Source organism: Pyxicephalus adspersus, chromosome 2 (genome assembly GCF_032062135.1).
Source record: "Pyxicephalus adspersus chromosome 2, UCB_Pads_2.0, whole genome shotgun sequence".
In the NCBI taxonomy this organism is placed as follows: Eukaryota; Metazoa; Chordata; class Amphibia; order Anura; family Pyxicephalidae; genus Pyxicephalus; species Pyxicephalus adspersus.
Window position 1 is genome coordinate 115,447,327 of NC_092859.1, and position 27,227 is coordinate 115,474,553.

The following is a 27,227-nucleotide window of genomic DNA, read 5'->3' on the forward strand; positions in this document are numbered from 1 at the left end:
TCTGCCATTTATGCCACTCAAATTGCTTTAATAAATAATTCAATAAAATGAATTAAAATGGATGATAACCCAATCACTAAATCTAATATAAGCTTTAACATGTCAATATCACTTTAAAACACATTTTAATCTTTTTAAAACAAAAGCATTAATGAAATAATAATTTCTAGTAATCCTGAAGTAATACACGTCTGTGCCACCTTACTGACACTTCATAAAGGAAATGTAATCAATTCAACCTTTAAAATTAGGTAACCTGCCCATTTCCCCCGCCTCATAAAATGTACCTCCTACATTCAAAGTAGTACGTGAACTACAACAACCTTCTCCCCATTGTCAATGCAGGTTTCTAAATAAATGAGCTTTTTTTTGTGCAGATAAACCAGTTTAAGGCAGTTTTACCAATGAGTGAAGAACATACATATTGCTCTTGATATTAAACTTTTTAATTACAGTGCATCTAAACTTATCTATAATCTAAAAAATGCATTTTTCTATATTACTGCCTACAAATGCCTAAATATGGTGGCTGCATCACTTGAGGTTCTTGTCAGTAACACACTTCCTGTCCTAGGGTGATAACTCTTAGGTGTGTGTAACTTTCTGAGAGCAGGGGTCAGTAGTATGTAAATTACTGAGTGCAGAGGATCAGGTTTATATGGTGAATGGAGTTCAAGGGTCAGGTGTATGTACTAAGTGTAGAGGTCAGAAGTTTGTACCGCACATAGCACCCAGTATGAATAAATCCCCCACTGCCTGCACATGCGTACACACGTAATACAGATACACACATGCTGCAACTGCTGCATAAACATATCTATAAAAACACACACAAACGCAAAATCACTTATCTTTATCAAGAATGGCTGTCTCCCCATGCTTACACCAATGGCAGTACTGAGTGGGGCTGCAAGAAAGACTGAGCCCTATTTGAGGCCACCACTCTCATGCTTTTATGAAAAAAATAGGGCTGTCCTACAGCAACATGAGAAACATGGGGAGCTTGCCGCACCTTGTAGTATGTTTACTTATATATATAGTTATAAACAACTCTGTGTGAATGTTCTTGACAGGACAAGGAGAATTTTGTATTCACTATACTAAGAGGAGCAGCCACAGAGAACTTAGAACTTCTCATTACACTTGCTCTACAACACCAGACTGACCTGCTGAGTAGAAATGCGGTGAGTATTGATACTGATTACATTATATTCTGATGGCATGGCTATAATAATAATAGATGCAATCTACTTGGGCAAGCCAAATCTCTGTTCCTCTTTTAGTCTGCTACAGCTTTGAGTACAGGAGATATCTTCCCAACAAAAAACATGTTATGTCTCGTTCTAAACCTTCACTATCCCCCAACCCAAACAAAATGTTTCGATAAATTCAATTGTTCACACAAGGAAGGTAATATACATCATCTTGACCATTTTTTGCTATTGATATCAGGAAATGGGATCAGACTTGCACTTTCCCCTGTCCATAATGAAAAGTTTATCTTTCAGGGCCAGACTGTAGTGGATAGTAGGCCTGGTATATAAAATCCCATTCAGATATGCTTTTTTTCCAATGCTTATATGGCCAACTGATAAATACTGTTTCTGAATATAAACTAACGTTGACACATTGAGGACAAGTACAGACTTTACATGGCTTTATTCAGATTTGCTCTTTCTAGGAATTGACTGTCTAACACTAAATTGTGAGGCTAATGATTCTCAATACCTCATATAATGAATATTCATGGAACTAATCACTAGACTAGTTTCAATGGTAAAGATCTGGGCTTATTTATGGGCTTTGATGAGCAATTAGTCTGATGGACTGGAAAGAATACATACAAGCCACTTACTTAGATATGTTAATTTATGATTTGATTTAGTGGAAAGCTAAGTGTTAGCATTCCCGGAACCATTTAACCAATAAATCATATTTATCTAACAAATGTAAAATACTCCTTTTCAGAACCAGAATAAAAAATACATCAGAGACTACATTACCATTTTATATCTACAGTTTCCTGTGTAGCCAGCTGTCTAGAGTCTGTGTGGTCAGGATACATGGTGTTCTTGATTCAGAAAGATATACTTATACTTGACTAAACTTAACCTATACTTGACTTTACATTTTTAGAGTGGGCTCACTGCTCTTGATGAAGCAAGGAGAATAAAAGCACCACAAAGAGTTATAAGACTGATCCAGAACAAAACCAAGGTAAGTTGCAGATATTCATACAAACAGGTTCAGTCAGCTTACCCTATTAAAATTCCTTCAGCATCCACCCTGGGAATGCAAAATCTGTGTGCTTTTATGCAGTAACAATTGAAAACAATCAGAACATCCAAAGTATATATATATATATATATATATATATATATATATATATATATATAATGTGCATGTCTTTTGATACAAGCATTGTGGTAATTTTAAAAATTATTAATTTTTAAAATTTTTAAATTTAATTTTAAAGAAATTTATAGCAGAAGTGCCCCTGCATTGACAATTGACCAACCAACTGTGGTGTCAACTTGTAGCAAAATTCAAGCACCCACCCTGGCTCACATAGCACAGCTTAATGCAGAATCATCCCTTTGTCTGTGTTGGTCACTGTAATATGCACAGGTTCACATCCTGCAAGTTGTGTAAAGCAGGGTTTTGTTTAGGCACTCATTATATTGGGATTTTGTATATATATTTTTGTATAAAGCATAGTTTCTCAGCTTTAATCTTGAAATCATGGGGAAACTTCTAAAGAATGGATAAAAAAAGTATACAAGGGTATCCTAAAATACTTTTTTATATATTTTATTTGTAGACAGGTTTACGTTTAATGTAACATTACTATGGAAATATTAAAATAAATGCCATAAAATATTATGTAATCCTTTTTTGACCTTAAACTGCAAATAGTCATAAGATTCCACCTGGTTATTTATTTTTGGACTGAATTGTGTAATTTGTCTTGTACCTATGTGTGAGTCACATGCCTGCTGCCTGTTGTTCCTAAAGAACAGATAAGCCAGCATCAGCAGTGTCTACTTGGATTTTCTCCAGTTCCTATACCTATTGAATAGCAATAAACTTGGAAATGTTTGTACCAAAATATGGTCCTGTTGTGTCTACATGTTCAATCACCTTGCCTATGGTAAATTTGTTTCTGGTCTGTTTAGGAGCAGCAGATGGTGTTCTTGAAAGAACAATCTTTGCCTTTTCCTGTTATAGAGGTTGGTATCCAGAGTGGGAGGCCTAGGAAGAAGGTGAAGCTCTTTGTTTGTGGACACAGTGGAGTTGGAAAAACCACATTTGTCAACACTTTAAAAGAGGTAAATTAAACCTATAGAAATAGATTTTAAATTCCAGTTCTTAAAGGGGAATTAAAGGTCAAAATTAAATAATTGAAAGCAGATAGGCTTTATATTGCTGAAGGGACAGGTAATGTCTCTGCAATAAAATAAACTTGCCTGCCTGTTCACAGTTATTTAACTATTTTGATTTTCATTTTAACAGACTGGGCTACTTTCAAGATTACAATATTATATTAGTGGACCTGAAACTCCTCCCTCTACCCAAGGAGTATCCTGTACACAGGCTGATCTAAAGGGTAAGTGGACATATTTTTAACCTTTAAAGATCAGGCAGTGATTCAGTTATATTTGTGATATTTTTTCAAAAAGTTCCAAAAATTGGCTGATTAGTTGTGTTTCCTACTATTCTTTCTTCAGATGGTTCCCTGGTTATATGGGACTTTGCAGGACAAATGGAGTACTGTTTTACTCATTCTCTCCTTCTCAACACTAGCGGACCCAATACCATCTATTGTGTGGTCTTTAGTCTAAAGGGGATTGAGAGTGACCTGCATGGAGCACAAAGACAAGCAATTGAGCAGGTACATTAGACCCACTATTTTTTTTTCTAATTAAAGTATTAATATTAGCAGACTATAAACAAAGGTTTTTAAAAAGCAATTATAAATGTTTCATATACTTAATAAATCCACTTTTTTTAGCTTGGGAGAAGAAAAGAGGCTGCCATTTATTTCTACTTTGAAAATGTTAGCTCCCTGGCTGTCAAGCTGATGCTTTGATCCAGAACAAGTATTTAGATAAGGCAATTACACTTTTTAACTGCCAAGGACGGGGAAATTGCATTTTCAGGAGGAGGCCAGCATACTTTTTAATTGATTGGGTCACACACTATTTCTTATAGTAACATATTCGTTACATATTAAAGGCTACTCAAAGACAATGTTCAACAATCCTTTGACTAACAAAACAAAGAAACTGCTTGTTGCCAACTCACCAACCTTCACCCACCTGGCTTTATTGCAGAATATATATATATATATATATATATATATATATATATATATATACCTTTAAAGCATGGAAGCAGGTAAAATAGTAGTGAAACTGACCTAGTTATTCTTGCATTTTAATTTCAGTAACTTGTTGTGATGCTTACATTCATATTTTTTATTCTTTAAAGAATGTATGTACCCTGCTGCCTTTTTGTCAATTTATAAATAAATGTGTTGGATATACTTGCATGTAATACTACCACTGTTTCTAATATCTCTATGCATATGCTCTTTAATAATGTCTATTAGATGATTTTCTGGCTGCGATTCCTGAGCTTAGCTCATAACCCTGACTCCTTACCACATGTTATACTGATTGGAAGTCACTTAGATACACTGCCTGAAGAAAATAACTTATTGATAGGTAAGCAAAAATGAGAACCTGTATATATTCTACAGCTCACCCACCATGAGCCTCTCTAATAAAAACTGTTTTTTTTTTTAACCTTCTGCCCCTGTTACCATAACCCTAAAATACTAACATGTCAGTTCTAGTTGTATGGTTTCAGAAAATGTATTGTCTACCAAATCTCAAAGTTTGATAATGATTATTTAAATCTCTGCTCAATAAAATCTTTTTTTTTTAAATAAAGACATAGAGAGTTGCTGTTGTAGCTATTACGTTAGTTTTATAGGACACGTTACTGTTACACATGCAGAAAGTTTACATTTCTGACATTTTGGTGAATCCTTTTGCAGCAAACCGGTTTTATGAAAATGTAATGAAGAGAGAGATGGAGCTGTTTGATTGCTTTCAGAAACATTTTTTCCCTATAAACTGTAAAAAGAAGGCAGATGTGGAGCCCATAAAAAATGCCCTAGAAATTATTGTTGCAAATATGAGACAGGTAAAAGTACACTATATAAATTATGCACATTATTATAAGGTCTGCTTTAGGAAAAAAATCTTCCTCTGCATTGCAGTTAAACTGCCATGTTGAAGGAGATACGGTTACCAGTAATGTTGTCATAAGGTAGTATATGTCATAACATTGCAAATGAAGGAATTAGAAGCTAAATAATTCCTTCTTTAAAGTTACAAAGGTACTTAAGTATTTATGTATTGCTTCAAGTTTAGTCTATACTTTTAAAATGACAGTATAGTTGATTATATAGTTGTTATAGTTGATTTACAACAACCATTAATGTATTGTTATCTATTGTGTCACATTCATAGTATATTGCTTGCTTTCTGTTTTTTTTTGTTTTTTTTTTGTAATAAATTCAGAGAATGTGTAATCAAGGCTTGGTAAATCACTTTCATTAGAAAGAGTCTCACTTTCTAGCAAAAAGCTGACCCTCAGAAATAATACAAAGATGAAATTTAGAACTGAGGTCATTTAAGCCCTACATTATTATAGGTATATTATCTTTAGTTTATAAGGTACTTATAAGTAACTGTCTACCCTTTTTCTAATGCCAGGAGCCTGAGCCTGAGATATGTCAACTTGTCATGGAACATTTGTGTCAACAGAAGGTAAGTAAAGATGATATGATATTTGATCCACAGTGGATCTATGTAACATTTACCTGGATGCAATCTCTTTTCATAAATAAGTTCCTAATTAAACCAATTTAAATAAAGCATATCATATTCAAAAATGAACCACCACTTGGTTTATTGCACTGCCCTGTACAGTCTCTCTGCAACTTTACTTCACCCAATCACAGTGGGTATTCCATAGAAATTACTAAATTATAGTGGACCTTCAAGCACAAAATAAATAGGAAATGCATTTTTTTCAAATAATACAGGGAGACTTATCAGGTTGCCATTTCCCTAGTATTAAGGCTTATAAAAAGAAATAAAAAGTGAATTCCAATTGATTACTGTTTCTCTGGCCAGGGGCCAGAGGACTGTACAAGACCTGTTTGGCAATGAAATGCTGAACCCTGAACCTCATCCCTTAGACTGACATGGACACTTGTGTCACTAGCAAATGGCTGGGAACAGTAACTGAGGTGCAGACTTTTAAAGTGTCCAGTCATTGATCATATGGATGGAACTTTGTTGTAGAAAGTAGAGGACTTGGATGATGATGGCTAACAATACTGGCAGTCATCTCACAAAGGAACTACTTATATAGACAAATGCAGTATGAGAAGTAAACACTGGGAATGTATACACAGAGTGTATTGAAAATGGAGATACAGAAAAAATACAAAAAAATAAGTTACAAATTTGCTTGTTTTGTGTTGTAGCCCTTGTTAAGTAATTTATTAAGGGAAAGTTTACAGATAATGGCCAGAGACTTGTGTCTGAATTCTGATCTTCATACATATTCCACATCAGAGACAAGTATTGGAATGAAAGAAATTGAAAAAGAAAAAAAAGGGTGAACAAAAAAAAAAATAAGGAAGCTAGCATGTTTGTAAGGAGGTTGGCAATGGTAGCCTTCATATTTCTTTCATGACAGTTTTACTCTAAACCAATTCTAAGCATGGGAATAAATTAATATGTTGTTACAACCATGTTATTTTACATTGATAGTTAATTGTTGATGTTCTTGTTCTCTATTATATTGTGTTGTGTTTATTGAAACATTAAAAGACAAGTGTATAGGTAAGATACCTAGCTTTGTCCCTGTACTTCTCAAACTCACAGCCTTTTGTGGCCCACACATCTATATTTTTTTACTGTATATGTGCTTCATGGTGCCCTAATTCCTATGAATGAGGTAAAAAAAACTTTTGTATGGCTACAGGCTATTATAAGTACAACTGTTCTTACAACCACATATTTGATTGAAATGTTACACCAACGGCCCCTATACCTGTTCAGGATACTATGATACCATCCCATGTGTTTACACCAGGGCTAATGAAGAACTGTGGATATGTTATGGATATTTAAAATAAATCTGACCTCTGTAGCTGTGAAAACTTGGAGCAATTCATTGTTAGAATGTACAGCAGAAACAAGTTGAGGGCTTGTTTTAAAACTTACTCAGTACTTGTTAAGAATATATAATATACTGCAAAAATACACATACAAAATTTCCAACAGGCCAGAAAAGCTGTTATGCCTTTCAGGATGCTTTTCTCAGTCCAGCTACTGTGAATTTCAAGAGACATTGTACTGTAGATTACTGAAGTAAATGATTGGGTGGTTGTGTTAGCTGAAAAAATCCTACAAAAGTTGTGTTGACAGAAGTAGACAATGAACTCACTAAAAATAGGTATTGGAGAAAGGAGAAAGAGGAAAGAAGGCTTTTAGGGCACTGGATTGTAACAGATAAAAGCAGTAACTTTTATTTACTAACATACACCAAAAATTCACAATATAAAACAGAATAAAGACATGAAAGATAAGCTCATAATACAATTTGTTTATAAGAGTCTAACGGCTTGTTTTGATCAGACAATGAGACCTATATTGATTTCTCAAGTATCAATAAATTCACAGAAAATGTAAAGAAAAATCTCTTACCCAACGCGTTTCGCCTGAATGGCTTCCTCAGGGGACATAGTGACTTAGGTGGCTGTGAATTTGAACATAGGTTCTTCAATGTCATTAAAACAAAAAGATAGTCTGGAGAAATAATTTGTATGCTACGTGTTGGCTGCGTTTGATGGTAGGTGATTATTGTTGTAATTTGGAAGATTGATCCCAATCATTCATATTTTGCAGCCTGTCTGCAGTCAGCTACATTCAAAGGATGTTTGTGCTGCTGCTTGTATCTGGTACAATCCAGTGCCTTAAAAGCCTTCTTTCCTCTTTCTTTTTTCTCCAATACCTTTTTTTTTCTTCTGTTTACTAATTAACAAATCAAGACTTGGCACCTATCTAGGATCACCTATTTCAGATTCATAACCCTCCCTACTTGAAACATTTGATAAATCAAATATTAACCTCACACTAATAAGTAAAGTATTGCAATTAAAACACACCCTAATGATTTAGGAAAACATTTTTTACATGTGACATGTTCTTCAAAACTAAAAGAATGGGCTGCAGAATTGATTTTTAAATATGATTTGGCTGAGGATATTTAAGGCTGGCTTTTAGGAATGCCTTTAAATTTCTTCATAATTTTCTTTGTTTCCTAGGTTCGTTTCCAGCGCTGGCAAGAATTTGTTGAAAGTATTACTCAATGGCTTAAAGCAAGGGGATGTCAGTCAGTCTGCCATTCTACTCTACTCACAGCAGTGGAATATTTGCACAACATCTCTGAGGTATCCACTTTGACTGCAGTGTACACAAAAATGGTACAAAATATGTACACTAACATATTAAATACAGGAAGTACTTGGTTTTGTTCAATAATAAATAAAATACAGTCTATGATTGTACTATTTACTAGTGGCACCAAAATGTACTAGATAGTACAAGCAAAAGTGCACAAGTTATAACTATAATAAATATGAGAATGTGCACAGGTTTCTCTTCAATACCAAATGTAGATTGTGCTGTTTCCGTATAAATTACCTCTTCTATAGAAGAGCTATATGCAGGTAGGTTTTATTACAGGAGAAGTGTTTCCTCATGTTTAGAAATACTCAGGACCTTATGGTTCTTTTGTGAAATAAACCCTTCCATGGTTTAGTTGTGTTCAGAAGTCTAGTTCCACTTTATAAAATGTGGATGCTTGAGGGAGTGAATATGGCTAAGGCACTAAATCCTGGAGAGTTTTCATATTATTATCCAGTAGGGTGAATGTTTTGTTAATGTCTGAGATGATGACTTTACACTGAAAGGTTTCCACTGTCACCTTTGACTGTGATTATAATCTGAGATTAAAGTGCCACAATGTAATACTTTTTTTCCAGATACAATTTTAAGTAAAATATCAAAATGTACACAAAGCTAAATACTTTTCTATGTATTTGTTCTTATGTGTGTCTAATTTTACTTTGAAATAAACTTGTATCTGGAGTATTGGGCACTTTAATTCTCATTCAGTAATAGAAAAAGCATACATCTTATGGCAATTTAGATGACACAGCACATGACTCGGGTAGCTCGGATCACCGCCCCCTCTCACCCTAAACCCCTTTAAACCAATTTTCTTTCCCCTCCCCCAATTTGCACTAACTATTTTTCACTTAAAATCCTTCCCGCACTTAACCATTTTTTGTTATCAAACCTTATCAAAGCTTTCACTATCATCACCTTCTCAATTCTCCCGCACCCTCTTGCTTACCAGCCATCCCTCCCTCTTTTCTCCAAAAAGCACTGACCTGTTTTGGGTTAAAATGGCTGGCAAGCAGCCGTTTATTTAACAAAATTTTTAAGCTTCTTTTTATTAAATGATAAATAACCAATAAATAACTGTCTTAAATGACATATGAAATAATTTACATTAAATAACATACTTTACCATAGTTTAACATTCAAATTATCATCACATTAACATACCATAACATTGGCATTATAATAACAATAATATTTCAAAATTGCCTAAATTTTTCTTTAACCAATTATAATTAAGTCTGTAAACCAACCACCCATTATCAAAAACCACTGTGCCCTATTGCACTATATCCAACTCCACTTTTTAACCAACCAGGCTGCAGGTCTAGGAAGGGTAAAGTCCCCTCCACCGAGTGTAATTCACCATTTTTTACCACTCTGGCCCCTACCCGCCCAGCACCGCCTCGGGTGCCCCACAATAACACCATTAATGGCCACCCTACCACTTGGTTGCCCTACCAAAATGACCAACAGGACTCATACCCTCCTAAACCCCAACCGCTACCTTACCTATGGCCCAATTAATGGGAGGGCGGGAAATTTTCTTCCGCAAATTCTGTCCCTCACTTCCGATGCCCCCTCTACTTAAACCCCCTACACTCCTCCCCTATACTTCTGACCCATCCTCTCACTACTCCCCACTTCTCTCCCCTCACTTATCATTAACCCTTAACACTCCGGCAGGGAGCTGCCCTCCCATCCCAGTCATGCCGGCCCTGCTCACAGTCCCCTGCTGCAGGCCTCCCTGTAGAAGCTGTGAAGCGATAGCATCTGAAAAAAAAAAAGGCACTGAAAAAAAGTATTGAAATAACACTTGGTAGTGGAAATAGATAGTGCAGAGAAGAAAGGAATGACAAATAGATGGTCAGAGAAAATCTGGTAAAGGGTAAATGAGAAAAGAAAATGAAAGTGATAAAGAATATTCTGAGGAAGAAAGACTGCAGTGTAGGAGAACAGAAACATTAAAGGGTAGAGCAGACAAGCCAATGAAAAAGAGGGGCTTGCACTTTTTGGAATAACAGTAGGGGCAAAATAGAGCCCTGTGAAAGAAAAAATCAAGCACAAGGAGACTATTCAAAAACCATGTATGTAACATTTTAAAATTGTTGAGCTGTGGCTTTTTTTTTTCTTAACAGTTGTTGTACTTGCCCCAGTACCTTCCACCCAGGCTACTTTCTTCAGGCAACTGTGACTCTACATCTCTAGTGTCATCAGGGGTGATTATTTTAGATATGAACTGGCTTCTACAAAAGATCTTTGCTAGATTTGGCAATTTCGCTTTGAGTCCAGCATCTGGAACAGACAAACAGTTATGGCGTTTTGAAGAAGTATTTGAAGCCCTCGATTTGATTGAAGGTGAAGAAGATACTCAGGCTGCTTTGGAGTTGCTGGAAACTTTGGAACTACTTTTATGTACACCTGAAAGGGACTATGTTGTGCCAGCTTGGTTAAAAAGAAGTGGACTTCAGAGGAAAAGGTGGGAAAATCTAAGAGGGGTAGTATATCGTTCGATAAACAGCAGAATATTTTTCAGTCATTTCTTTGTTGGCAGAATTCAGATTCAACTAATACGCATATTTGGAAAAGACAGTTGCAAACTGTGGAAAGAAGGAGCACTGTTGGTCACAGAGGCCCAGGTACGAATTGAAGTTTCGAAAGACAAGAGATCCCTATATTTAATTGGTTGCTGGGGGAACAAAGACAAAGAAGGTCTTTGTTACAATCTCTTGGAAAAGGTACAAAAAGAAGTTGAGACCCTTCTTCGGAATGGGTGGGATCAGAATTATGAAAAGTTGCACCTATGTCCTACTGAATTACATGATATAACTGAGGCTTCATGCACAGACTGTGACCAGGAACATTGGCTTTCTGGCATAACTAGAGAAATCAAGGGATACAGTTTCGAGCAGATCCTGAATGCTGAAAAGCACAATGCTTCCCTTTGTGGTAGTGTTCAGACGTGGGAAATCTTGTTTCCACAGCATGATACAAGAATTTTACGCAATCTTAAATGGAATTGCAGCACACATTTCATTGAAGGTTCAACATTAGAAAAGCTTTACCATCTTCTGGATACGTTACATCCAACTGGATTAGATTGGAGATGGCTAGCAGAATTACTCGGAAATGCAACCATCAGTACTGTCAAAGAAATTGAGGATATAGCCAAAAATAAGGGATTATCACCAACAAGCCTCATTCTTAATCGGTATCCAGTGACTGTTGCACAGCTAAAGCAGTCTTTAAATGAAATGAATAGAGAAGATTGCATAGCTGAGATTGAAAAAATGATGACGGGTTTATGTAATTAAATTCCCTTAAAGCACAATGTTTATTTTGTAATATTTCTTATTGGCTTGACCTGATGGGAATAATCTCTTGTATTGTCACCTGAATAGGTATAATAAGTATACTGGCAGATAAAGCAGTCTGACCTGTTTGAAACCTCCTAGCCACTACTCAATTGTGCAATTCTTTTGGATAACATTTGGCTTTAAGATGGTGCAGAATCATTTTTTGGCCTAAAGCAAATATGTATTCTACCTGAGGATACAATGTATAATAAAATAGTTCATAAGAAGAGTTTTTTCAAATCCTTTTGTTAAAATGACCAGTATACACAGGAATATAGGCAGCTGCAGTTTTATGTAAACTTTATCTACAGTACCAACTGTGCTTGTTATGCCCTGACCTTCCTGATTGGCTCCTTAATGTGATGGGTAGTTTACGTGGCCTATAGAAAGGCTCAGGAGACTGTCAAATAAGGAGTTGTAGAAGAAGGGACAGAGCTTTGAATATTACAGAAAATGTTGGAATTTGTATATCATTTGTACTGCTTATACCTCTGAATTTAATAAATTGATTCTCTGCTCATGCATTTTTATTCTATGTGTACTTTGATTTTCCATGTTTATGACTGTTTTGCTGTAGGATTTTTACTATTGACCAATGTTTTCATTAAGAGACTTATTCATTAGTCTGCAATATCAATTAATGCACTCTAAAAGTACAATAATACTGGTCTAAAAGAGTGAAACACATATTAACATGTTTAATATGTTAATATATTAATATTTTACATGTTGCAGAAAGCTAGAAAAATGCAAACATGCAAGGCCCTGCAGTGCTCTTGTCTGTATTACAATAGTTCTCATTATTGAATAATTAAACTGTTATCTGTGCAAAGTCTCTAAACCCTATCTGGGTAAATTAGTGGAGTACAACACCCTCCACCCCCACCCTGCTAGAACGTGAAGAGGATCAAGGCATAATGGACTACAGGGGAAGTAACTTCATGTGGTCACTTGGTATGTTACTGCTTGCAATATATTGGATATAATACTTTGTATGTTACAGGTTACACCGTTCACTGCTTCTTACAATTTACTTTATGGCAATGCTAACTTTAAATACATGTTTAGTTTGTATTGAGTGTTACATATTTGTGTATTCATTTGGTTGGTGGCAAATATTTACAAATTTATAATAATTCAGACAGTTAATTGTAAATAATGATTATAATATGAAGCAAACAAATATAGGTACTGCAATGCCTAATAGGGAAACATGTTTCAAGATTCCTTATACCTAATGGTTAGGAAAGATATTTGTTATTTACCTCCTGTGCTCTTACAGCACTGACATATCACAGGGTGTAATGCAGAGTATAGGCATATCTGATTCTGCCCCATAAGTAGTACTATATTCTAATATAAAAACAAGTGTATAGGAAATAGCATTGTTTCCCAAAACTGTTCATATGTCCTGCTAGAATTTATGTGTTACTGATTCGCACTTTAGTTTGGCAGATCAGAACTGATGGAGATGTGTAGTTTCTAAAGAGGTTGTTACACAGTGTACATAAGAACACAGGTCATCTACTGGTGGCCAATAACCATGCACAAGACATCAGAAATATAACATTAAAAACATTCACTGCAGCTGAATCAGTCAACAGTCAGTTCAAACATGCCATAGAAACAAGCTTCTTAACAACCTTTAATATATAGAGTCGAGACTGCGCATGCGCTAAATCAGGTAGGACGTTTTCAGAGGAGCTCCTGTTCTACCTGGCATTTCAGCAAGCATCCGTCCGCCCCAGGCTGTCTCCCTGCAAGATGGGTCGCAGACAGCCTCCAGCCACACTGCATGTCAGCGAACGCCACCAATCTAAAGCGGTGAATGTTTTTTTTTTAAAGAAGGACTAAGATGGCGCCGGCGGGACACGAGGAACAAGACGCTATCAACTGAGTGAGTACTGACTCCTCACCAGCCTCTCCTGCCACAGACTCTGTGCTGGATAATCGCTCTCTGGCATCCTCTAGCCCACCCCCTTCACCTGCATGTAGAGGGCAGTAGAGAATAATCCACAGTCCCCAGGCTTAACTATCTGGAGGATCTGGAGGCATGCATGAGCAGGATAGAGGCAACGGTTCGGGCTGAGCTAGCTACTTTGAAAAAGGATCTGGGGACAAGAGTTTTAGCGATAGAGGAGACAACTCAAGTTCTTGCCCAGTCCACAGATCAACATCGAGAAATTTTGAATGTGCACTCCCAACTACTACAGAAATTAGTCTTGCAACAGGATGACATAGAAAACAGGAATCGGCGTAATAATATAAGCATAAGGGGGCTTCCGGAATCTGTGGATTAACCGGGCCTGTTTAGTGCTGTCTCCTGATTGTTTAACAGCATCCTGAACTTACCTAGGGATAATCCTATAATGCTGGAAAGAGTGCACAAAACCTTGGGTCCCAAGCCTCAAGACCCTGATAGAGTGGGAGATGTCATTTGCAAATTAGCTTCCTACCCGGTTAAGGAGGTTATTCTAAGGGCTGCCCGATCCCAATCAGAAATTCTACTGGTCATTCTTTTACAAGATTTGTCCCGCCACACATTGGGTCTCCACAGAGCATCACATTGGGTCTCCCCTGCATCTGGCAGCTGCCATACTCCCCAGGAATCCGCCACTGTAGGACAGCAGCAGCAGCAAACTGTTGGAGGCAGCAGCAAACAGGTCTGAGATGTGTGCGGAGCCCAGTACGCTGGTAGATGTATTGAGAGGGAATACAATCATACAGCCACGTAATGTGGAGAGGATTGAGGACTGGGTTTCAGGAGCCGCAGGCTCTTCTTCTGCAGCAGCAGGAACCAGCACAGCCATGACAGGAGCAAACACAGGAGTTAGCGTGGCTAATGTGCATGTACCTCCCCATGATGATGATTGAAGAAGAGCCTGAGGATCTGTCAGTTCGAAGTTCAGAGAAGGAGGCAGACTTTGAGACCCTTGGAGAATGTGGTCAGGACTTGTTGGGCGAGGGTTCTGGATCACTGTCTGCATTTGCAGGGGTTGGCTTAGATGAAAATGAGGATGATGATGACCGTGATGTCACTGTGGTGGTAACCACCAGTGCGTCTAAGGGCTAGCAGCAGTTCTGAAACAGACATAGAGGAAAGGCAGCAGCAACAGACTGGGGATAGAAGGGGCTGCCAATCTGCCTAGTGTGAGTCCCAAAGAAGAGACAGAGGATTGGGCACAAGCAGGGGAACAGTCAGAGACGATGTGACCGTGGGGGAGGTGAAGCTGGAGAAGATGCAGGGCACCCAGCAGACGGTGAGGCAGGCAAAGAGAAAGGGCAGCTGAGTGGTTGTACGCAGTGTGGTCCTTTTTCACCCTGAAGGACAATGACGAGTGGGTAGCAAACTGCATCCTGTGCCACAGGCAGATCCGAAGAGAACAGGCCGGATCACATTTGGGTACAACATCCCTGCTTTATCACATGCGCAAGAACCACAAACCAAAGTGGGAGCAGTACCTGCGTTCTCTTGAAGGAGGTGCAACCACATCATTGTCTCTTTTTCCACCTCCATTGACTCCTTCTTCACCTCCAACTGTCATTGCTACTATGTCTCAGGAGGTTGGTGCCAGCCAGACTTCTAGCAGCGAGGAAGTATCAGCTTGTGCCTGCAGGTTTCGTGGCGTCAGGTGACGTTTGTTGCCTTAAGATAAGTACTCCAGTGACCCCTTCAGCTCCCCTAGCTCCCAGTCCCTTCAGCCCACTCTACCTGAGTTCAGCGCAAGGCATCAGGCTATGGGCACTACCACCAAAAGAGTAATTGAACTCAATTCACGTCTAGCTAAACTATTGGCCTTGCAGCTACTGCCGTACAGCATTGTAGGCTCGACTCTTCCGTGACCTGATGGCCTGTGCCGAGCGACGGTGGAATATACCAGGCAGGCATTACTTCTCCTGCACAGCTGTACCCAGTTTTCAAGGACATGTAATAGGTAACCTCTCCCAAGCATTGGGATTCTCGGTGTCTGGCCAAATCCACGTCACCAGGGACAGCTGGACAATTAGGCACGGAGTGGGACACAACCTGTTCTTCACCGCTCACTGGGTGGCCTTTCATAGCTCAGTGGGCGGTAGTCTGCAAGAAGCATTAGAGCACCTGGTACCCCCGCCGAGGGGTGTGGTGGGAAAGCATGGACCACGCCAGTCCTCTCCCTCCTCCTCCTGAATTCTTTCTACTGTCAATCCCTCTCTTTTCGACACTTCTCCTGAAAGGCCAACAGCGGAGGACACTTTGATTAAACGGGCACGCCACTAGGGCTTCCTCAAGCACACGCGTTGCCAGGCAGTGCTGAAACTGGTGTCCTTGGGGGAGAAAAGTCACACCGCCAGAGAACTCTTGTCCGCTTTGCACTGAGAGGTTGAGGTTGGCTGACGTCCTCCTGGCTCACAACAGGCAACGTAATGTGTGGCAACGGGGCCAACCTCATGGGGGGAGGAGGATGAGGGTGATATTACACTCAATACCGCACAGCCAGCATCAGGAGGAGCAAGAAATGATACTGGCCAGGATCAGGAGTTCCAAGAGGAGGAGGAAGATGAATATGATGATGATGATAGGTACCATGGCCTTTGCCTAATTTTTAGGCAAGGTATTGTAAGATTGAGGGTTGGCATTCATGTCATCCACTTCATGATGCAAACTAGCAGTATCGTATACCTTCCTAATGCTTCCGGCACCACAGACCACAGCAACAGTGCTGGCGCACAAAACATCTTCGTCTGGCCTTTCTACGTTTATTCACAAATTTCAGATATTTGTATTACACACTTCTGGGTGGCATTGACGATGGACTAAACCCAGTTACCAATGGGGTCCCCACTCCTTCTCGGGGCCCACCGCCTCCTCCTCCTGCTGCTGCTGCCACCTGTCAGTACTCTATTCACTAAAATTGTATTACACAATTCTGGGTGGCATTGACAATTCACTACATCCAGCTCTAGATGCCAGTTACCAATGCGGTCCATGCTCCCTCCCAGGGCCCACCGCCTCCTCCTGCTGCTGCTGCCTGTCAGTACTCCATTCACTAAAATTGTATTACACACTTCTGGGTGGCATTGACAATGCACTACACCCAGCTCTGGATGCCAGTTACCAATGCGGTCCCTGCTCCTTCTCAGGGCCCACCGCCTCCTCCTGCTGCTGTTGCTGCCACCTGTCAGTACTCCATTCACTAAAATTGTATTACATACTTTTGGGTGGCATTGACGTTAAACTACACCCAGGTCTAGATGCCAGTTACCAATGCGGTCCACGCTTCGTCTCAGGACCCACTGCTTGCTGCTGCTGCCGCCTGTCAGTACTCCATTCACTAAAATTGTATTACACACTTCTGGGTGGCATTGACGATGCATTACACCCAGCGCTCCATGACACTTACTAATGTGGTCCCCCTGGTGATAGCTGACCAGCGGCCACACACTGCTACTGCTCTCGCTGACCCACTCTCTGTTTCTGGTCCTCCACCCTTTTGCCGAATGTCACCGTGCTACTTTTCCACAACTTTATGGGTGACATTTCATACATATGTCATCCAGGTTATGATGCTAGCTAGCATTGTGGTCTCCTGCTGTTTTGACGGCAGAGACGGCTGCTAGTGGGTTGGGTTCACATGTAGCGCAACCCTTTCTCAATGTCCTAATGTTTATGCTACCTTCTGTACGCTGTCCATCACACAAAAATCCTATTTGCTTGCTGTCACTGTACCTGCCATTTTCTGGAAAACCCCAAGGTCTTTTGGAACATTTGTATTTTTCGCTTGTTGCCACTGTTCTCCTACACATACCCAGCAAATTTGGTGGTTCTAACATGTATAGGGGCTTTGCTATTAATGTTTAAAGTCGGCCCATTGACTTTAATGTAATACGCAAATTCGGTTCGTTGAAATTTTGCAGACCCATTGGAAATTCGAGGACATTTTCGTGAGACTGTCAGAGGCCTTTTCGCTCATCCCTAGGCGTCATCATAAGCGTCCGAAATTGGACCGAAACGCTTTGAATGGATAAGTTTCACAATCCACTTTAGGAAGAGAAGAGTCTGCAAATTTCCCCCTTCGCCCTGTGATTCTGACTGTTCCCCTTAATGCCCAAGCTAGTCTTGAACTCACTTTTCCCCTTCTTCCCCCCGTTTCTTCCCTCTCCTTACTCACTAAGGTTGTGTGTGCCACACGGCAATTGTTGCAGTTACTTTGTTAACATGCTTGTGTTACGTACAGGGTTCACTAAATGTTGGATAAGCTCAAAGTTGTTACCTTAAATGTTTTTTTAAAGTTACCACCACTGGATGTGAGCCCGAATGTGGTTTGGGAAGCCCATAAGGCGTTGATCAGGGGGATTTTGACAAAACATGGCAAAAGAATTAAGCGTGCTGCCCAAAAAGAGATCTTGACCCTGACTGCTAAAACTCAAGATCTAGAAAAGACTCATAAACGTACTTTGGATTTAAAGGTGGGTAGGGAACTGACCAGTGTAAGAGATAAGATGGCTTCATTGTGTTTGGGGAAGGCTAAGGCTGCTCTGGCAAGGTGTAAACGCATGTTCTATGAATTTGGGAACAAAAGCAGTAAAATATTACATAACTCCCTGAAAGCACAGAGAGCTAGAACTTTATAACCCTACATTGTGGATAAGAAAGGACAAAAAGTACACCTGGTAAGTGACATAAAGGGAGGTTTTCGGGACTATTAGAATTTATACAGCCTTCACCCACAGGGGGCTCTAGGTGGCATCAAGGAGAGTGGGGCATGGAGGATTGTACAACATTTGGGTGATCCCTAAAGATGGGAAGGACCCTTCACCGTGTTGGAGCTATAGGCCCATCTCCCTGTTAAATCAGGATTTAAAATTGTTTACAAGAATCCAGTCAATTATTTGGAGAATCATTCACCCTGATCAGGTTGGGTTTGTTCCTGCCAGGGAGGCTAAGGACAATACCTCTAGGGTTCCTGAGTGGATATATGCGGCCCAATTGTCGGGGGCTCTGGCCTTTCTCTTGTCGACAGACGCGGAGAAGGTATTTGACAGGGTAGACTGGGAATTCATGACCCTCACGTTGACCCATATTGGGTTAGGGGAACAGCTGTTAGCCTGGATTAGCTTTATTTATTCCCAGCCCACCGCGTCTGTGCAAGTGAACGTGTTTGTCTCGGAGCCTCTGACAGTTACTAACTGGATGAGGCAGGGGTGTCCCCTGTCCCCTCTGATCTTTATTCTTTCTTTGGAGCCACTCCTGTGCCAAGTTCAAGCAGCCAGAGATAACCAGGGGTTGCAGATGGCAAGTACTGAACAAAAAGTAGCGATTTGATTTTTTTGGTTTCCAATCCTGCAGTCTCTTTACCCAATTTACTCAAGGCTATCAGGGGGTAAGGAAGTTTATCCAACTTTCAAGTTATTTATTCAAAATATGCGGCCCTGAATTTAACCTTGCCCCCCAACGTGTGTGACTTATTAGCTTTGAATTTTAAATTGAAATGGGAAACGGAAGCGATCAAGTATTTGGGTGTTAAGATCTCTGCAAAATTGGAGAATTTGTTTTCCCTGAACTTTAAGCCTCTGTTATAAAGTGTTGGGAGAGACTTTGAGCAATGGGTATAGCGCCCCCTTTTCTTGGTTAGGGCGTGTCCAGATTGTTCAGATAAACTTACTACCTAGAATCTTGTACTTGGTTCAAGCCCTGCTCATAAGAATTCCCCACTCCTTCTTTAAACATTTACAATCTGAGATATTCAAGTTTATTTGGGGAGGACAGGGCCCCTGACTCAACAGGAAGTTGTTATTTTGGCACAAAAGAGCTGGGGGATTGGGGGTCCCAAACTTGCTACTCTACTACTCAGCTTCCCATTTGTTCAGGGTTGTGGATTGGTGTAACCAGTCTGATTTGAAACAGGGGGTCAGCATGGAACAGAGCTTTAGCGAAGTTCCCCTTAAATATCTCCTGTTGATAGTGTCTTGGGGTCTTCATACTGACAGGGCGCACCCAACCTTGCTGACTACTCTTTCGGTTTAGGAGAAGTACCTTTCCCACCGACACATTTCACCTAGGTCCAGCCCCCTGGTGCCTGTATTGGGAAATCCAGCCTTCCTGCCAGGAGCAGAGGGGGAGGTTGAGTGAGGAGGGGCTTGAGAGAGTTATGCATTTTAACTCAGGTAACCACTTGGTCTCACAGGAAGATCTGAGGGATGTCTCATTGCCATTTAATTTGGATTTCTGGAGAGCTGCCCAGCTTTCGCACTTTTTGCGTTACCAACTTCACTCCCAGGCCCCTTTAAGGCAACTCACTTGAATTTGGGAAGGTCTGTATGGGGATACTGGAAGCGAGACACGCTTTATCCCACATTTATTCTTTGCTTAATGGAGCCCCAGGGGTCCCCCCCCCCTGGTCTTCCTGAAGGCTTGGGAAAGGGAACTCCATATCCAATTTACTCCTTCTCAGAGAGACCAGGTAATTGCACTAGCCCATAAATGGTCTATCAATAGTGGTTTGCAGGAAGTGGGATAGAAAGTGTTAACGCGCTGGTATAGAACCCCAGTGAGGATGCATGCTATATTCCCCTCATAATCTGAGTTATGTTGGAGATGTGGTAGAGACAGGGGTACAATGTTGCATGTATTCTGGGAGTGCCCGGTCAGGGGAGATCTGCCAGAAGATGGTGGTAAGACATGTCCCTGATGACCTGGCCTTCTTTCTTCTACACCTTCATGATTGTCCCCGGAAATCTTATATTAGCTCTGTGGTGAAACACTTAGTGACAGCTGCTAAAGTGTGTGTTCCTAGATTATGGAAGGAATCTAACCCCCCCCCCCCCCCACTCTGGGTTTGTGGATACGTAAGGTAAACGAGATTAAAAAAATGGAGGACCTCACTGCTGAGGTTCATAATAGACAGGAAAATTCCTTGAGACCAGGTCTTCTTGGATTATGTTCCAGGAATCAGAGGAGTACAAAAGGCTGTTGGTTACACTGGGAGACTCCCAGGGTTTTTCTGAAAAGACAATGTTTTGAGAATCTGGTTCCCTATGCACATGTATCTTGGATGATGTTTACAAATGTTCACTTGTGGTATTTGCTTGTAACAACTCTTACTATGAATACTGACAATCTCTGTTTCAGGCGGAACGGAGGACACTATTATGCCTCTTAGTCCCCCCTCTTTTTCTGTACGACATGTTATTTGCACTTTATTGTTGCATTTTTTTATTCCTATTTACTTGAAAACTGAACACAAATTTGTGATTGTCAGGCCAACTGGAAGATATCCTGCTCGGGGCTTTCCACAAGGCTACTGTCAGTTGGAAAAACATGTTTTTTTCATTTGAACAAGCCTAATGCCTGTCACCCTGCATCCCTCAATATGAAGGTGTGGGAGATCAACTCTATGGGCTCTAATTATAAAATCTGATGTTCCCTTAAACAATCTGTCGTGGGAATCAATTACTGCCATTGGAACATGTGGACCTGGAAGATTCCCACAGGAGAATGAGGGAATGTCAGATTCCCTGTTTTATAAATAGAGCCCTATGAAACTGCGTTCACAGCATTTTCCTAAATTCATGTAGTTCTCTTTTTTAGTCATTTTGCATGCTTGGAGGAAAGTGAAGGAAGTACATGGTTACTGTTATTTCCTTTCACATGGAACACTTGTTATTTCCCTCACAAAAATAAATACTTTAAACAGATGATCTAGACCATTCTTTTTTGTCAAACTTTTATGTTTGTTAGATGAACCTCCATGGCGGTAACCCCGGATGTGGAATTGAGGGCTTACCTGGTCCCCACAAGCCCACGGCGTCTTCTGGCACCTGAATCCCCTTGGTGATGCCCGGCATCGCCGTCCCCTGACCCCAGCGTGTGAACATTTGGGACGCGAGGCCGTGGGATGCGGATCCCAGGCGGGCATGCGATGTGTGTGCGTGCGGGCGGCATGAGCTGAGGGGTGGGACCAGTGGAAAATTTAAAATAGGAAGTATTTTTAAATGTCAAATGTACTGCGTTAACATTTCAAAAAATACTAAAATAATCATACAGCCAGGGAGGGTTAGGTGACTGAATAATTTGTGTGGATATAATGCCTGGGGTATGATCCTGAATGTCATTAGAATTGAAGAAGTGTTTGGACAGCAGTTCAATTCAATGTTATTAACTTCCACTGGTGAAACTTTACCACGATTAGGATAAATGAAAACTAAACTATTCCTATTTACTGAACTATATAAATAGAAGGAATCTCCACCCAAAGCAATGTAAACTTAAAAGGAGTACATACATCTTAGTTTGTCAAATAAAACATTGTAATATGTTAATATGTACACCATCGCCAGCTTTATTTGCAGGCCCAGGAAGAGTCAGAACACCCGTTCTCGTGACAACAGACTACCCTCTTTTTTCGGAGAGTGTTTCACTTGCTACCTCATGTATCTCTGGGACAGAAAGTACATATAATATATATCACTGACAAAAAATCAACTTGCAAGTAGTTCAAACTCTTCCCCACTCTATCCAATATTTTTACAAAGGTGGCTTTCTTTACACAGTAAAGTTTGTGAAATTTCACCTAGTAGGCCATTTCCTAATGATGCATGCCAGTCAAAAGTGCTTGGCACTTCATAGCCCATAGCGGCCAACACTATAGCTGCTTTGTTATCTGTCTATTGCCACTGTGTCCATTTAACAAACTGCAGTACTTCTATATTTACTTCACATTGTTTCAAGTATAGAAGTGAAGAATGTTGAAAACCTTAAGGAATTACCCTACTAAATAAACAAAAAACATCACAAGCCAGAAAAATTAATTCTGTATCAATGGATGAATATATGAATGAACAGTAACTCTTACTGTACCAATGGTTTATCTTCATGTCGTTTTTCTAAAGAGAAAATCACAAGCACATTCCTGTTGTAATATATCATCTCATATGATACAATACTTTTTTCTTTTTACAATTTATTATTTAGTCCCTATTATAATTGAAGAGAAACCACTACACACACAATGGAAACTATCTAGCTTCTGCTAATCTGTGTGTGATAAACTAAGGGAAGTTGATTTTAAAACTGTACAGAAAAAAGGAACATATTTTGCATACCTTTCAATGTGGTTGCTGAAGTAAGTACTACAAAATAATAATATTAAAAATAATAATACATTGTAACATTGTAAAAAGAAATATTTCTCAGGGTGTTTAATTAGTTGAATTAATGCATATTTTGAGTTGCTATTTAAGTCTGTCATTTAGATTATTATTGTACAGGATTTAAATAGCGCCAACATATTACGCAGCTCTGTACATTAAATAGGGGTTGCAAATGACAGATAGATACAGTGAGTGACAGAGGAGGAAGAGAGGACCCTGCCCCAAAGAGCTTACAATCTTGGAGGATAAGGCTTTTACATGTTTTCAGGTTTTCTCTTCCATATTTTTGTTGCTATAATAAACATAGAGGTTTAAAGCTTAGCCCCAGACAATAGTTGCCCTCAATGGTTTCCTACATATGTTATTGGCTCAGTGCTTTTCCCAAAAGTCTAGACTGAAATACAATCCAAATGTAAGCATTCCATGCTGCTAGTTTTATTTATAGTAAGTTACTAACGTCAATTAACTTCATTCTATTGAGTTCTTCTCAATTACAGAATAAAAATGACAGCAACAGAAGATGGCATAATGGCATAAATTCCAACACAATCAGATGAGCCTGGGCAGTGCAACAAACAATTCTTGTTTCTATCTAAAGAAAATGTACACTATAGCCCTGATTTATCAAGCAAAATCGGAAGTTCACTCGCGATTTGGCATCGGACCCATCTAACCTATTTATCAAGAATTTTCAGCCGCTGAGAATACGCTGGCGACTTACTTTACTTACTTTACTTATTTACTTTATCAGCTGAAATGATTGAGTTCTTCGAAGCGCGCATCTCCGTCAGCTTGAGACTAGTGAGCTTGCAATAAAAGTCAATTGTTCCCTAACAAATCATTCTTTCAAATGGCACACATCTTCCAGTTAGCCCTAAATAAAAATGTTTGATGTATTCAAATGTTTAAAACATATATATTAGCTTAGAAATTAGCATATTTTTAGGTGACCTAATGTTTTCAGGTTCAGAAAGAGTTAACTGATTTCAGCTGTTTACATCATTGCATCATCAGGGATCCCCTTTGCTCGGCCAATCAAGGAGCACTAGAGGTGGATGGGGAGCTTTGTCCTCATTTACCCCCTAGTGCCTGGGGATCCCACACTGTCAGGAGTCCCACGGCTGTGCTCATGGTATGAATGCAGCTGTGGGAATCATCATTTCATTGTGGGATAACCTTGTTGCTCTAAATTACTTAATGCTCTTGTTTGGTGTGTTATCCTAATCTGTTGCTACATTTCATACTTTGCTTACCACTTAGCACAATAGCTACTTTTGTTTTTTAAACTTTGAAAGTTTGTCCTGCATAAATATTTTCTAATCAAGTTCTCCTCCCTTGATAAGATCCAAATTGCATATTAGTTTTGTAAGTATTTTTTTAATGCAATATTTCTTGGGTAATTTTTTAACTATTTTGGCTTTATATGGAAGTGTGGGTTTACATGTGTTTGGTGTTGTATTTTTTTTTATTTTGTCATGTATATTTAGTGGTCTCTGTGTGGTCTCTATTTTTATAAATGTGTTTACTTTAAATAACTTTATTTAATTTTTTTTTGTTTTGTTATTATGTGATCTCCTTTACAATCTCCCAGGATCTTTTAACCTTGGGTGATCCAACAGACCTACAATTTAACAAGTAAATTGTGATTGTTTTTAGGCATTTCCTTTCTATGAATTGCTGAAAGGCTAAAAAAACAGCACAATTGTCATATTAAAAAATCTCAATGCGAACCCGCTATGTGCACGTGAACGTGTTCTATCAGTTGAAAAACGCGCCAGCCACTTTTGCAGAGAAGGATCATCATTCGGGAAAGCTTTCTTTGTATGTATATATTGTTTGTTTTGCTTCCTGTGCACTCATGTATGTACATACATGCATATATGTATGTATGCATTTATATATGTGTACATATACATATAAAAGAGAAATTATAGGAAAAAGTGGGTAAAGCGTTTTTTTTTGGCATATTGATTAACATGCTTCAAATTGAAAAGATTGAATATTTCTTCCTATAATTTCTGATGTCCTGTGGTTGGTTTAAAGCTAGTTTAGGACTTTAAAGAAAGCGTGCAGCCTTCCCTTCCTCTTGGTTTTATCACTGTTCATACATAAACATGCACATATCTAGATCTGGCCAAGCATTGCTTATGCAGCCTGAAAATTAGCTAATTTCTATTTATATACATTTAAATGTATTTTGACATACACACACAAGTGAAATCACTAAATGTTCCTTGATACATGTATTATAAGATCTTTGCCAAACTATAATGAAATTTGAATCAGTTCCAAAATGCTTGAACATTTTTTTAACATTCATACTATTGTGTGATTAGATGACATAAGTGGCTTTTTGAATAGCACGATGAATGATGCAAATATTTACCTGCATCTTATGAATGCATACTATACATTACCACTATGAATTGATTTAATTTACTGTTGAGTAGAAATGTAATAAACAGCAAAATGTGTATTGTACACAATAATGCTACTTACACATAGAATAACTTTTGTATTTATACAGAAAATGTGTGCATATCAAATATTCATAAATCGTACCTCAAACTATTCAAAGAAGTCAATAAATGCTTTTGAGCGTCTACTATTACAACTTGATGTTGGGCTACCAGTGTGAGTGCTTCAAGTAGTGACATAATGACAGCCATCATTGGCACAATCATTTCGAGGTGTACTCTTCCTAATGTAGATGTATGTATCCTTTGAGTGGCTTCTGTCAGATAGGTGCAAATGCATCAAAAAGTACATAAGGTTTCAGAACCTTGATGTCTGACCTAGTATTGGCTCGAGGACAATTTTGCTAAGTCTACAAAATTTGTATACTTAGCAAATATAACAAACCTAATAAAATTACGTCTCATACTGTATCTCCCCCCCTTCGAAAAAAACCCTAAAACAAAACAAAAAAAAGTATCTTTTTGCTGATTTTAGTCTTTAGAATTGTTTTTACCAAAGTATTTTGTTTTTGAGTATGACTAACTACAGTTTAGGTGGGGGCTAGAGAACGGGATACACCGCATTGTAGATTTCTTGAATAGAAGGAATATAATGAGCACTACCGCACTACAGAAAAAATACTCACTCCCACTTTCAGAAACATTCAGCCTTATGCAAATACGGTCCTTCTTAAAATCTAAACTGAAAGAAGTAACTCCCACTTATCAAATTACAGCTTTTGAATATATCTTGCAATACTTCTCTCATTGAAGCAAATTATAAAGTTCTAATGCATTGATACCTAGTACCCATCAGACTCCATAAGCTAAATAAATACTCACTCTTGTGAGAAAATGTGTTAAGATGGGTACTATGTTACATACCTGGTGGAGTTGCCAAAAAGTTAAAAGATTTTGGATCAGAATCTACAGCCTCATCTAGTCAGTCACCCAAATCAACTTACCCAGGGGTCAGCAAACTTTTTTGGCTACTAGGCCATTTTAGGAGGTCAAAAAGGCACACTAGGCTGGACTCTCTCTCGAGTCCCACGCTGATGGCTCTGCCCCCACCAGGAGTGCTTCAGAAAGGAAATCCCTCTCCTACGCAACGCATACGGAGGAGTGAAAACACCCCTGAAAGGAAATCTCTCTCTTACACAATGCATACAGAGGAGAGGGAATGCCCCTGAAAGGAAATCTCTCTCCTCTGCAATGCATACGGAGGAGAGGAAACGCCCCTGAAAGGGAATCCCTCTCCTCCGCACTGAAAGGGAATCCCTCTCTTCTGCACTGAAAGGGAATCCCTCTTCTCTGCAATGCATACGGAGGATGTGGCTCTGGAGCCACGGGTTGCCGACCCCTGCCAGCCCAGATTAGGCCAGATCGACCAGGGGGCCTGGCTAGGCCCTATCTGGCCTAAAGGATTGAGTTTGCTGACCCCTGAACTTACCTAAATGGTTAGAAATACCCCTCTTTGTACAACTAGATGAGATGCTTCTAAGCCAATTGCCCATTTGATTACATATATCCTCCTAGCAGGACAGCCCCTAATATACCATTGGAATTAACTAAAAACAAACTGAACTAGATCATGACAAGGGACAAACTGATATGTCTCCTTAAAGATAAAATGCAAGGTTTTTATAACAACATGGGATCCTTGGATCTTTTATCTCATAGCCTAGATAATGCATGGGGAACCTAATGTTCCCCCTCCCCAAATGACCACC

General features: G+C 39.3%; 1 protein-coding gene across 1 annotated transcript in view; it reads left to right on the top strand.

The window, feature by feature from the left end:
• The window catches only part of LOC140324253 (death-associated protein kinase 1-like), a gene marked incomplete in the record, with an annotated part of 23,336 nt that extends 10,901 nt beyond the window's left edge, over positions 1 to 12,435 (top strand). Inside the window, 10 exon segments of the mRNA XM_072401984.1 lie at positions 1,074 to 1,184; positions 2,137 to 2,217; positions 3,177 to 3,329; positions 3,514 to 3,607; positions 3,729 to 3,892; positions 4,613 to 4,727; positions 5,063 to 5,211; positions 5,787 to 5,840; positions 8,414 to 8,539; positions 10,694 to 12,435. Of these exon segments, the coding sequence (XP_072258085.1) occupies positions 1,074 to 1,184; positions 2,137 to 2,217; positions 3,177 to 3,329; positions 3,514 to 3,607; positions 3,729 to 3,892; positions 4,613 to 4,727; positions 5,063 to 5,211; positions 5,787 to 5,840; positions 8,414 to 8,539; positions 10,694 to 11,869 (2,223 nt within the window).
• Positions 12,436 to 27,227: the final 14,792 nt, after the last annotated feature.